A 13,276-nucleotide genomic window follows, 5' to 3' on the forward strand; every position below is an offset into this window, starting at 1 on the left:
GATAGATAGATAGATAAACATGCAGCTGCTTCTCTGGAAAGCCCTGACTAATACAGCTTCCTTCCTGTTGCCTTGGCAGATGTCTGCTGAGGCCCAGTTTTGACCTATATATTAGAATACGCTTGTAGCAAAAACAACTTTGGGTCTCAGATATTCTGATCGTAGGCTTTCCTCCAGAATTTGGTCCGGCAGCTCTCCACTCTCTTTCTACCTCTTCATGAAGTTTTTTTTTAATAAATTGATTCAAACTTTTAATTTCTTTCCTTCTTTTTTTTTTTTTAAGCGGAAGAGTCAATCCAAATAATCTAGACCACCTGTGGCAGTTGTCTCCCAATTGTCCCTCCAGGGGCCCTCTCACCCCTCCCGCTGATCTTGGGGTGATCTGTGTCCCTCCAGGCAAACTCTCATACCCTCCTTCTTGTCTGTGGGGTGGGGTGGGAAGTGGGAAGGTGTGGACAGGCTCCTATTCCCTCTGGAGGCAGTTGCGGTCAGCCAGTGGGGAGCCTTAGCTGAAGATTTGAGGGAAGAAATAAAGTGGTCAGGGCATTTATTTCCATAAAACCTCCTCGTGTGAGGTTTCCTAGGCTCGCTATGTCCCTCAGCTGCAGGTCTCCCCTTCTCTCAAGGAAGCCTCTCCGTGGTTTTCCCACCCAAACTCTTAGAGCCTAGAACTGGCAAAATCTCTGTTGCTGCTGCTTGGACCAGGCACCTGAACTGGGCCTTCTCTTTTCCTTGTACCCCAACCATACTTTGGTAGTTAGTTCTTTTGTAAATAAACACTTTACAAATTATCCTCCCTTACTGTGCCAGCTCCGAGGTCCATACTTTGTAATGTCCATACAAGGTAATGGTTACATTTCTCTCTCATCTGTGTTTATCCTATTATTCACTCAATCTAGTGTGCTCTTTAATTCAACTACTATATTATTCCTATGTAATATTTTGACTTTGTTCTTTTCTGTGTTTTCTTTGTCTTGGGTCTTATTGCTAATAATATTTTCCTATATCTATAAGGATATTAATTAGCTTATTAAAATGTTTTGATCTGTCTTTTCCAACAACTTTATTTCAAACACAGTAAGTCCCCTATACGTATGAATGAGTTCCGTTCTGAAAGCACATTAGTAAGTCCAATTTGTTCTTTTTTTTTTTTTTTTTTTGCGGTACGCTGGCCTCTCACTGCTGTGGCCTCTCCCGCCGCGGAGCACAGGCTCTGGACGCGCAGGCTCAGCGGCCATGGCTCACGGGCCCAGCCGCTCCGCGGCATGTGGGATCTTCCCAGACCGGGGCGCTAACCCGTGTCCCCTGCATCGGCAGGCGGACTCTCAACCACTGTGCCACCAGGGAAACCCCCAATTTGTTCTTTTAGTCCGACGAAGTTAGCCTAGGTACCCAACTAACACAATCGGCTCTATAGTACTGTACTGTAATAGGTTTATAATACTTTTCACACAAATAATATGTAAGAAACAAACACAAAGTAATAATAAAGAGAACATTTTTAATCTTACAGTACAGTACCTTGGAAAGTGTGGTAGTACAGTACAACTGCTGGCACACAGGGGCTGGAATCAAGTGAACAGGCAGGAAGAGTTACTGACTGGAGGAGGGAGAGGAGGTGGGAGATGGTAGAGCTGAAGGACGGTCAGCAATAGGAGATGGAGGGCAGGCTGCAATGTCACTCACGCCTGACGCGGATGGCACAGGTTCTGGTTCCTTGCTGGATTCAATTCTATCTACCCTCTTAAAAAAACGATCCAGTGATGTCTGGGTAGTAGCTTTTTTTTTTTTTTTTTTCTCATCACAGATGACACGGTACCACTGGATTGCATTCTGAACGGCTGCTGCAACCTTTGTGTACCATTCTATGTTCCGGTCCTGTGCCACAAAAAGTAACAGTGCTTCCTCAAATAAAGAAAATCCCCTTGCCATTTCCTGCGTTGTGAATCTATTCGGTTCTTCAGTTGCTTCTTCTTCCTCTTGTCTCTCTTCGTTCTTTCTCTGGTAAAGTAAAGTGCACAAAAGTACAACCACTTGTAGAAGATGCACGCAAGTGACAACATAACGCCAGATACGTGAACTAACTTACATGATTGGACATGTGAACGCATGTCTGCATCTTTGAAAGTTTGCAACTTGAAGTTTCATATGTAGGGGACTTACTGTCATCTATAACATGCAGTCTGTTGTATTTCTCCTGTGACAGTCACACTCAGTGTGTAGTTATGTGGGCATGTGTGCTCGTGTTCATCATGGTTAGCAGATACTCTGTCGCTCTGTTTGGTACAGTGCACCAGAGAAGGGTAAGGTCCTGATGAGTTCAAGGAGAAGGGAGAGTGTCCCCAGAGCAGAAGGCCCCAGGCACCAAAGGGCCACTGTTAATCTTTCCTCCATACTGACCCCACCAGGCAGCTCCTGTAGTCGGGGCTTCAACTTTAAAGCCTTAGAAGAAATCACAGTAGAAGGATCAAGTCTCCCTAGGAACAATCCCCCTGCCCTCGGGGCTGCGTAGAAGTAGGGGGATGGAGGACAAGTGCTCGAAGGTGGCTGGTGGGACCTACACACTGGTTGACACGGCCACCCTGAAACACACTGGCACCAGAGAAGGAGAGGCGGCATTTATCATGAGGATGTGGGGTGGGGTGGGGCAAGAGCAGAACATGTAAAGGGGCTCTTCAAGCCCATTCTCTCACTACCTTCCCTTCTTCCCCCAGCTACAGACCACTCCAGTGTCTCCAGGTTTTCTCACTGATTTGGGTTTCTGAAATCTACATTTTCTCTTGTCACCTCCCAAGATCATCCAGGGTTGATTCTGAGGTGGGAAGCTCCCGATGGCAGGTCTGGTGAAACCCCCTGCAGGGGCCACTCCCGGCCTGTCCCCCAGCCCCAGACCCATTGGCCCTGCAGATCTGCTCTGCACTCTGCCCTCCATCTTGTTATCTGGGATCTTTCATCGCCACTGACCAGAGGGAATTCTGGGCCACATTTGGGACAAGTCAGTCCTGAAGGAGGAATTCAGACAGGGCCTGAAGAGTCTGTGAGGGGCCTGCACTAGAGAGGAGAACAGAGGTTTCAGAGCACTCTCAAGACGTCCGAGCTGGAATTCCTGTTCCACTAGTGACTACTCACGGACCTCAAACAGGTTACTTACCCAGGCTAGGCCTGTGTCCAGATCTGTAAAAAGAAACCGAACCTGGATAATGATACTGAGCACTGAAGCTGATTCCAGGTAATAGGGAAGTGGGCTGGGGTTGGAGCTGTGCCTTGTCAGGTCTCCAGAGTGTCTGGGAAATGTATCTGTATCCACTGAGTTGGGGGCCCAGGGAGCTTCACGGAGAAGCAAGCAGTCACATCCCTCCATGCTCCACGTAGAAACATGCTGTTGATGGACGGAGCAGAAGTCACCATATGAGAGAAATCCAGCACAGCCAGCATGAGGCCACTGTGCGTTGAAGGAAAGTGACAGTTCCAGGGACCACGGGTGGCTGAGGCTGCAGATTTGTACTGACCAAGCGCTTGCTCGCGTCCCAGGCCCAGCAGCCCTGCTGGGGAGCCCATAACTGAGCCCACTGCCAAGGGAGGGCTTTCTCACTTCCAGGCACTACTGAACTGGGAGGGAAATCTCTGCGTGAGTGGAAGCAAGATTCTGGTGACCACGTGTATGTGACTTCACCTGTTCTCACTTGCTGGCGAGGTGACAGGGCTATCTGGGTGACAACAGGTTTGGAAGGAATTTTCACAGAACACCTGATGGCACTTTGGACACAGTGGACTGGACCTGCAATGACTCAGGGCTGCTCCCTGACCATCAGGGGTCCAGACTGGGGACTGTGGTTGCAGGACTCTTCTGAGAGATCTGCTAACTAGTTAAGATTCTGTGACCCAGGCATGTTTGCCAGGGGTAGCTCAGGACACGGCTTATGGGCTCAGTGCTGGGCCAGCAAGTCCTAGGCCAGCCCAACCTCAACCACTGCAGGATGTGGCAAGCCCACAGGGGTGCAGGGGAGGGTGCCCTGGAGACTGGCAGAAGACAGGGCTGTGGGTACACGGGGAACAGGCTTGGAGCTGAGCCCTCGAACAGAGCTCTGAGGATGGCCGACATGAGCCTCCTGGCCAGGGGCCTTTGCTCTCTACTTCACATCAAGCCTTTCCAGCAGAGCCTCAGTGGCCTGTGGGCCTGGAAGAGCCTTCTCCATCCTCAGCTCAGGGCAAATCATCCATCGCTAGGATGACGATTATGTTGGCCACCACTGCCCTGCACGCCCTAGGGCATGCCACTTCCTCCATGAAGTGATGCTTTGGCCCTGAGCCATGCCAGCTCTTCTGGGAGACTCACTGAGGAGGGTTCAGCTCCAGATGGCCAGCCAGCTTCTCAGTGTCCCTGTCCTTCCCCACCCCCATCCAGGGAGGAGCTCAAAGCACAGCTGGGGTAGGGATGCGAGATGGCTCTGATGAGTCAGAAACAGGAGCAGGAAGTTTCTTCCATTATTTTTATTTTATCAGGCCTGGAGCAGACTTCAGATGGACAGGAGGGCTCAGAGCTGAACATATTCAAGTAGAACACGTTGGCACTAATGCAGACAGGCTTCCAGGGAGAGGGCCAGGAGGGCCCCATGCATCTGTCACAGCCACTGTGTCCAGAGGAAACTCAGCAGCAGGAGGAAGTTCTGTGAAGTCACCAGGGTTAGGAAGCTCCTGGGCTTGTGGACACGGCCCAGAGAAGAAAAGCTGGGCACAGAAGCTTTGCTCTCAGGAGGAATGGAGGAAGGATCAGGGTTGGGTGAGGCAGCCTGCTTCTCGGAGATCCATTGGGTGAAGTAGGAGACCTTGGTGAAGACGCTGGGTCTTATGGGCTCCTGGCAGGGCATACTCCAGCTGGACAGCCCAATCAGAAACCAGGTATTATTCAGCTGGCAGACGAGGGGACCCCCAGAATCTCCCTGAGGAAAGAGAGGGCATGAGTCATGGGGACCAAGATGGAGAAGAACATGCATTGCTCAGACAGTGTGAAGACACCAGAGTGGACTTGAGGAGCTCTTGTGGCAAGGTGGGGATATGAGTGAGTTATTCTCATCAGAATCCCCCGGGCACTTTGAAAGGTCCAGACACAGGGTCCCACTGCAGACCTCCTGGATCAAAGTCTCAAGGGTGGGGACTTGGAGCCCATTTCACATCTACAAGAATACACAGGGGGACCCCAGGATCTGGATGCCAGGCCTCTGCCCTTCCAGCCCCATGTGGGAGAAGGCGCCCCCCGGTGTCCTCCAGAACGGCCATGGCAGGCTTGGAGACCTCTAGCTAAATCCTCTGCCTAGTACTGCATCCTACCTGGGACTTCGTTTTTGACTATTAAGGACTCTAGTTTTTCCTCGATTTCTTGATTAAGCGTCTTTAGAAAATACCAAGCTGTTGGATGTGCTCAGAGGAAAAGAAGTGACGCCCGTGTCCAGGCTGGTGGGGTGGCTGGAATTGCAGGGAATCCCAAGGGGCTCCCAGAAGAATGTGAGGAACTTTGAGTGTGGGATGCCAAGGCAGGAAGGCACCTCCCACCATGGGGCATAACGCTTCCATCCCACAGGGCAAAAGGCGGGGACCAAGGAAACACAGCACCCCTCCAGCCTCCTGTTGAATGAGCATGCCTGAGCACGCTCTGCGTGTGGGAGATGATGAGGTGACATGCAACACAACACAGACAATGCATCCCACACATCTGCAGACTCCAGATGTGGAACAGAGATGCCCAGAGGAGGGCCTTCAGAAGGCTTCTCTGACAAAAAGAAGGGAAGGGATGAGCAAGGCCTGACTCTGGAAGATGCAGGCAGAGGTGGTCAACATGCTTGGCATGGCTGAGGCCAGGGACTAGCAAGGCCAGCACCCAGCTCTCATCAGCCAGGGGCTGGGGTTGAAGGGAGCACTTAAGGACACTCAGCAGGGAAGTGATGTGACCTGAATCGAATTCTAAAAGGATGGCAGGGTGGTTCTGGGGCTGGGTGGAACACAGCCAGTGGGAGGACATGAAGTGCTGCAGGGAGACCTGTCAGGACACGATTGTGGCAGCAAGGGTAACAAAGACAGGCAAGAAACGGTAAGGCACAGGGTTTGCCATGTATGGCCCTTCCTCTCCATCTAAGGAAAGAACGGAGCAAGACAAGAAAAGCAGGATGAGTGCCGAGGGGTGGTCCTTGGTGTGCTGGTGTCAGGAGAAGGAGGAAGAGAGCAGGAAACACAGGAGGGACCACCCTCCGAGTCTGATGAAAGGTGCTGGAGGGTGCACTGCTGAGTGGGGTTGGGAGGGTGCCCACCAGCAGCCCTGGTGAGACCGAGGCCTTTGGTTATCTTGATAAGAGCGGTCTGGAGGAATGGCAGGGGCAGAAGTCTGATGGAGTGAGCTTAGGCAAGAAAGAGAAGTGAGGAAGCAAGAGAGGGCAAGTGCAGACACCCTGGGGCCAGCCCTGTTGGGAAGGCAGGCAGAGAGTTAGGGCAGTGGGCAGAGGTGAGAAGGGTCATGTGGTATGTTTTCAGATGGCAGCATGTTTCTAGGAGACAGAAAGTGCTAGAAAGAAGGTGCAGGAGAGGGAGAGGAGGCTGTGTGAGGAAGCTTGTGGGGCCACAACTCCAGAGGAGGACATTGTTCCCCCAAGGTTGACCATGATCACGCTTTCTTTCCTTGGGCTGTCCACTTCCCTTTCTAGGCCTCGGTTTCCCCACCGTAAAATAGAAGCACTGCACAGAGTGGGAGAAGGCATTGACAGTGCACACACGCAGTATTGGACTCACAGCCCACAATTCAATTTGAAATAAGGGCAAAAACACCGTGGATAGACACAACAGAAAAGGCAATGCCCATATGAAAATGTGCTTGCCTTCATTATTCAAATGCAAACGAAAAATGCATGCAATGGTTAAAATGAAAATGGTGGACAGTGTGAAGTCCTGGCAGCCACGCGGAGAAGCCATTGCTGGTGGGAGTGCAAATGGGTCCGAGCAGGTTGGAAGGCTGCTCTCCGGTATCTAGGAGAGATGAGCATGTGCACGTTTTATGGTACAGTAATTCTAGTCCCAGGGTTATACCCAAACAAGCTGTGAACCCACGTACACTAAAACACATGCACAAGGATGTTCACAGCAATGGCATCTGCAATGGCCTCAAGCAGGAACTACCCAAATGCCACCAACACTAGAATGGAAAAGGAAAATTACAGTATATTCACACAACAATAACCAGGTAATGCTGTACAACAATATGACACACAACCAAAACTCCACACAAGATGGACAGACCTCACAGACCTGACTGAAGGGGACCAGCTGAGGGTGTGTCGTGTGAGATTCCATTTATGTAAGTCCTGACATGAACCCACAGGGCCTTAGCAGCCAGGTTAAGGTTACTCTGCGGTGACAGGAAGGAGGTATAAGACCATTCGGATGCCTGTTACATGAATGTGTCAAGGTCTAAAAAAACACATCCAACAATACACTTGTAAAGTATGCCTTTTTCTATGTATGCTGTCCTTCAACAAAGCTCCTAAAAGTTATAAAGAAACTGGATGGGATAGACCAGCACCCTTTGGGGGCTTCTGTGCTTCAGCTCTGATGCTTCAGGATGGGGTGGGCCCAGGAAGAGGAAGTCAGGGGCTGGGGCAGGGTTCAGAGAAGACACAGAGGAGAGGTGACAGATGCCGCAGGAGAGGAGAGGCAGCCCACGTCACTTACTCGGCAGATGGACTTTCCTGTGTTGAGGTCCCCGGCACACAGCATGTCATCGTGTATAGAATAGGTATTGTTGTCGGGATCTGGCCCCTGGAAATACGATGCACAAACCTGATTGTCCATGACACCAACCTCTCCCTCCTGCAGCGTGTAGGGAGCAGACAGGAACCCTGTGTGTTGGGGGGAGAGAGGTTCAAATGTGGGGTGTACCCTGGGAGAGAAACCAGCTCCCTCCCTAACCTTCCTGCTAATAGAGATGCCATCAGTTCTAGCTGCCAGGACTGGGGAAGCCGTCAGAGATGTGCAAAGGTGAGGCGGAAAGACATCCAGGGCAGACGAGAGAGCAAAGGTGAGGGGCCCATGGTGGAGAGGACGAGGAAGGAGGTCATCGTGGCTGCAGTGGGGTGGGGGTGGCAGATGAAAAAGATGAGGCAACATCATAGCAGGGTCCAGAGCAAGCAGGGCATCCTCACCAGGATGTGGAGCTCGGATTTCATTCTGAGCACACTGGGAAACCACTGAAGGGTTATATTTAAAAAACAACGAATCTGGCTGCTATGTGGAGACAGAAGCGGAGGCACGGTGGGTGAACGCTGGAAGTCCTGGCTTGGCCAAAGTATGGCAATGATGTCGGTAACAATGCCCAGTAGGGTTAGGTGGCGTGACAAACAAGGCATGGCCTTGCCGCTGAGCAGCACCTGGTCTGGGGCACTGCCCACGTGGGTTCTATTTCTAGATCTCGCTCACAGATCGGAGGCATCTTCCCACGGCAGCACCGTGTTACGGTGACAGCTCGCTCCTATGCAGTGCTTGCTGTGTGTGCCTCACATGTCGCTGGGCTGGCCCAGGCTCAGCAACTGTGGTCAGGGGAGGATACGGAGGGGGAAGGACAGCTGCCGGCTGAGACTCCCTTTGCTGTCATATGCTCCCTGTCCTGGTGGCTGCTTCAGCCTGTGACTTCCCTTCATGCCCCAACTCCTACCCTCCAACCTGTCTTGGAGAATCCTCCTTGCTCTGCCAGTGGTTCTTAACAAGTGACAGTCCATCCCAGGAGAGTGTCTTTGGAAATGTTGGAGAGTTGGCTGTTCTCATGACAAGGCGTTGTGACTGACATCTGTGGCCAGGAGCAGGGATGCTGGCTCGCATAGCAAAGAAAGTCCTGCCCCAAAGGCCTCCACTGAGATACTCTGCCAAATCAGGACCTACTCATCATGCCAAATTGACATTCTCCTTTTTTTTTTTACTCAATGTTATTATTTTTCTAAATCAAAAGCATTCACCCTAGAGCAAAAATCTTTGCCCAACATTTCTCCTCTCTCGGTCTAAATGTATTCAAGCCCAGCAAGCTGGCAGAAAGGGCAAGTTTCACTTGAGTGAAGGGATGAGGGAAATGAGGTTCACAGATGTAAATGTTCTTAAGCCATAAATGCCCCATCGTCACCTCTCAGGCCAGAGAGCAGGCCTACCTTCATTTCCTTACTGCTGCCCCAAGTACCTTCTACAGCAGTGGCAGCTCAGGAGGTGTCCTGAAGGGGCCTGGCCCAAACAGGGCCTGGGAGTCAGGGTGGAATCCTGAATGGCTGAGTCAAAGGGCTCAGGTGCCTGATTCCAAAAGTTAGAGATACTCAGACTGTTTTGAACCATGGACCGAAGGAAACTTGAACTGATAGCAGACATGCTCTCAGGTCTGGAAGGGCTCCACAATGGTCACTGCTCTCCCCCTTCTTCCTCAGCCCTTGCTCTCCTCACCTGCCCTGCCCCCACTTACGTTCCTCGGTGACCATCCCCCAGCCAGTTATCCAACAGGAGGTATGAGGGGGCAACTGTGTGTTAGGTCCCGGGAGGCAGACGGGGCGGATGTAGTCGGAAAAGACCACGGGCCGATACAGCTGCAACAGGGTGATGTCACTCCCCATGTAGTAGTGCTTGTTAAAGTCCGTGTTGACGATGACTCGGTACACCGATGCCTGCCCACTGTGTGAGGTAGGAGTTCTTAGCCGATGGTACCCTAGCAGGATTCTGTAGGCAGATGGATCATGGGACCTGTTGTGGGAAAGCTGCGTTATCACCCATGTCCTCTGGGTGCTGGGCCAGCATCCTCGCCCTGGCTGCCTCCCTCCCACCCCCTCCTCCTGGTGAGACCCCACCATTATTCAAAACCATCCTCTCTCCTCCCTTCCTAATACTGAGGGAGGCTTGATTGCTGCCCATAGCCTCAGCACATTTGCCCTTGGAAAGTTTCTGATGGCTTTCCCAGCACGCACCAGAATCAAAGGAGCACAGCATCTTCATGCTGGAAGGAAACGTTGGGGGTACATCAAACTGTACCCTTTCAGTTTAGATGAGCAGAGACTTGGCTCATTTCCAGCTCTGACCAGAACCCTTGGAAGTTCTCAGGGCCTGGGGTGATTCTCAAAGACCCCACTTCCCAGCCCAGAATGATGCATCCCCCTCCTGTCCAGTCTTCACACGCTGATTTCTCTAAAAGCTGGTCCTCCCCTGTTGACAGGCACTCAACAAGCCTTTGTGGAGCAAGTGGAGGAGTGCATGGAACTAAACTTCTCCTTGCTACTGGAACATGAGCAACTTTCCACCCACATGTCCTGCTTGGGCTGTCTCCCTACCCAGACTCCTCCCACAAGACCCCTCCAGCTCCAAGCCCCTCCTCTGGTGGGACCCATAGCGCTTCCTCTAATAATGGCTTAGGGTCTACCCTCTTGCACATGGTGGCCTCCCATCCTGCATCACAGTATTTGGGCTTGTGTCTCACTTTCCTGGTAGGATAAGAAACTTCAAGGTGGGTCCTGCATTTCCATGTCCCTCACAGTGGGCCTCACATGGGGCCTGGCACCTGTGGGTACTGAATGAATGAATAGAACCCAAGTGGGATCTCAAATCCAGCTGATGCCAGCAGCTCTATCCTCCTGACTTGGAGGGTGACACTCTCCCCACCCACTCTGGGCACAGAGCAAGCCCAGGATGCACCTGAGGGGCAGCCCACTCTCTTGACTGCCGTGTCCCATCTCCCCGGACAGAGGCCATCTGCTTTATGCCTCGCTCTGGCCTGTTGGGACGGTGGTGACCACAGCTCCTCTTTGGCACATGCTTCAACAGAAGTGACAAGAAGAGCTGGGTCCCAGGATGCCTCCAGAGAGAAACATGTCAGACTGTGCAAGTGGTCAGGACCCAGGGAAGCCTCCAGCAGTTGTGCTGGAGATGGCCTGTGGATAGCCTGGCTTGAAGGGGGCAAAATGCTTGTCCACACCAGGGCCTGATGGATGCCCCCAGCCCTGGGAAGTGGGGGCCCTGGGACTATGGTTCCAACACAAAGCCTGAAGCATGTGGCCAGAGACACTACACACCCACCGCCATTTGCACAAGAGGAAGGTAAAGCTGAGATCTTGTGGACCCTCTAGAGCTGGGCAAGATGTAGAAACCAGAGCCCACCTTGAGTGGGAACAAGATTTAATTCCTTAAGTTTAGGGAAGATAAAGAGTAGACTGGAAGCGCTTTCAATGGAACTAAAGTCTATTTTCCAGTATTTATTGATCATCACAGTTAGAGTTAATTTCCATTTAGCTATTTAAAAGTAAAGTACACACAGCTTACCAAAGTGTGAGGAGGCATCCCTGGAGGGAGAGATGAGGCAGATAGCCCCTGTCCTGGGATATGTGACCCGACAGTCAGGAGACTGGAGTCCAGTGGGGAGCAAGGATGGCCTTCCAGGGAGAGGGAACTGCTGAGTCAAAGGCAGGGGCAACAGTACACACAGAGACACCTGGTGGCAGCAAAGCCTGAACAAAGCCTGGGAAAAAAAAGGCTGGGACAACCTTCATCCCCTTCTGTTCTGCCCGTTTGTGCTCCCTCCGCATCCCACCCAGCAGCGGGCTGTGGGGAAGACGTACAGTTGGAAACAGTGGGCAGCTGAGGCCACCCAGTAGGCACTGATGAGGGCGGCTCCACAGATGTGTTGACCATTATAGAGCAGGCTGACCTGCCATGGCCACCGCTTCTCAGGTGCGTCCCGGCCACCAAAGATCCTCCCAGTTACGGCAGGCCGCCCGCACACTGTGGAGACAGTCCAAGCCATCAGGCATCAGTGTTATGGATGTCAACCTCGGTGCCTCTAAATGTCAGCATCCGTAGGGCCCAGCGCCACCACAGCCCATCCTCCCACTTCACAGCTGGGAAATCCACGGCCCCGGGTGAAATGACATGGCCCACATGACAAAGGGCCACCTGGCTTCGCTGTTGATGGCAGCGCTAAGGAAGCAGCCTGCGGCTCTGGAGGGGCGGGAAGGGAGGCAGCTGCAGAGGGTCTCAGCACACCAGCCGGGAGCAGAGGTCCGGGCTGGGAGGTGGTGTTGCTCCAGACACTTTCCCAGACCTAGTTCACGTGACTAGCACACCGCTGTTTGAAGTCCCAGAAACTGAGGCCTTCCAGAGTGATGCCACTGAGATGAAGTGGCTACGTCCTTCTCCTCCAGCCCGATATTCTAGAGAGACTGAGGCCAAATGGAACATACTCTGACAATTCCCCTCTGAAAGCAGTACTTCCTCATTCCCCAAATGAAGAGGGTGCGGGGCCCGACAGGTACCGGCCTGGTCAGGACTCCAGTCCTTGGACTGAGGACGCTTGAGATCTAGCGGGAAGAGCCGGCAGGGAAGATGGCCCTCCCTTCCCCCACCTCCCATGACCCCCAGGGACCCAGGGACTCCTGAACCCGCTGGGCAGGTAGAGGTCCTACCTGTCTACCGTCGGGGTGGGGGGGCAGTATGGGGAGGGGAGGGACATATGAGGGGAAAGCGACCTTGACCCTCTTGCCCGCCTGCCCACTCACCCTCTTCAGCGCGCAGTGGTGGTCCAGCTGTGGCTGGCTGTGACGGTCCGGCTGTGGTGGTCCCAGCCACCTCAGTGTGCAGCAGGAGTGAGTGTAGGTACAGCAGGATGACAGCCAGGGTGCAGGCTCCCCGCCAGCCTGGACCTGAGCCCCCCTTGATCTCCATGTAGCCAGTCCTGCATCTGCGACCTGACTGAGCGGACAGCGGCTCGCGCGGGCCCTGGGGCATGCTGGGAAACCGCCTCCTTTTGTGGGCCACACCCCTGACCTGGACCTGACCACCTGCCGCTCGCGCACACACACGCGCGTGCCATTGGAGAAGCAGCGTGCCACGTGTGTCCGGAGCTCTCGCAGCCATGGTCCGTAGAAGGCAGTAATCGCTGGGAGCCCCCAGGCTGATGTGGGAAGCATAGGGCACATAGGATCCCTGCGTCCAGGGACCCCAGTTTGCGGGGAGACATCAGGGCAGCTATGGCACTATGCCAAGGAATAAATACCAATGCTCAGAGGTCAGGTGCTTGTATAAGTGTCACCAAATGTGTCCAACTTGCTTTCAAGATCCAGTGCACTTTGCACTCATCTGTTCCTCTGCCCCCACTCCCCATGTGATCAGGTCAGGGCCACTAAGGGTAACATCCCTTTCTCAGACTCACATGTTGTACTGTACAACATGACATAATCATGGGGTGGATACTCACAGGTCTTTCCCACACTCAACAGGAGGG

At 52.8% G+C, this 13,276-nt stretch overlaps 1 protein-coding gene across 1 annotated transcript; it reads right to left on the bottom strand.

Annotated features, from left to right (window-relative positions):
* Positions 1–4,622: 4,622 nt before the first annotated feature.
* LOC307188363 (serine protease 40-like) lies at positions 4,623–12,780 on the bottom strand (the record flags this gene model as incomplete). The annotated part of the gene is made up of 5 exons (XM_079925366.1): positions 4,623–4,940; positions 7,714–7,880; positions 9,479–9,753; positions 11,616–11,778; positions 12,552–12,780. 5 exons carry the CDS (start codon positions 12,778–12,780, stop codon positions 4,623–4,625), a joined length of 1,152 nt encoding a protein of 383 aa, XP_079781492.1.
* Between the last annotated feature and the right edge of the window lie 496 nt (positions 12,781–13,276).

The sequence above is a fragment of the Stenella coeruleoalba genome (assembly GCF_951394435.1).
Source record: "Stenella coeruleoalba genome assembly, chromosome: 6".
NCBI classification, from domain to species: domain Eukaryota; kingdom Metazoa; phylum Chordata; class Mammalia; order Artiodactyla; family Delphinidae; genus Stenella; species Stenella coeruleoalba.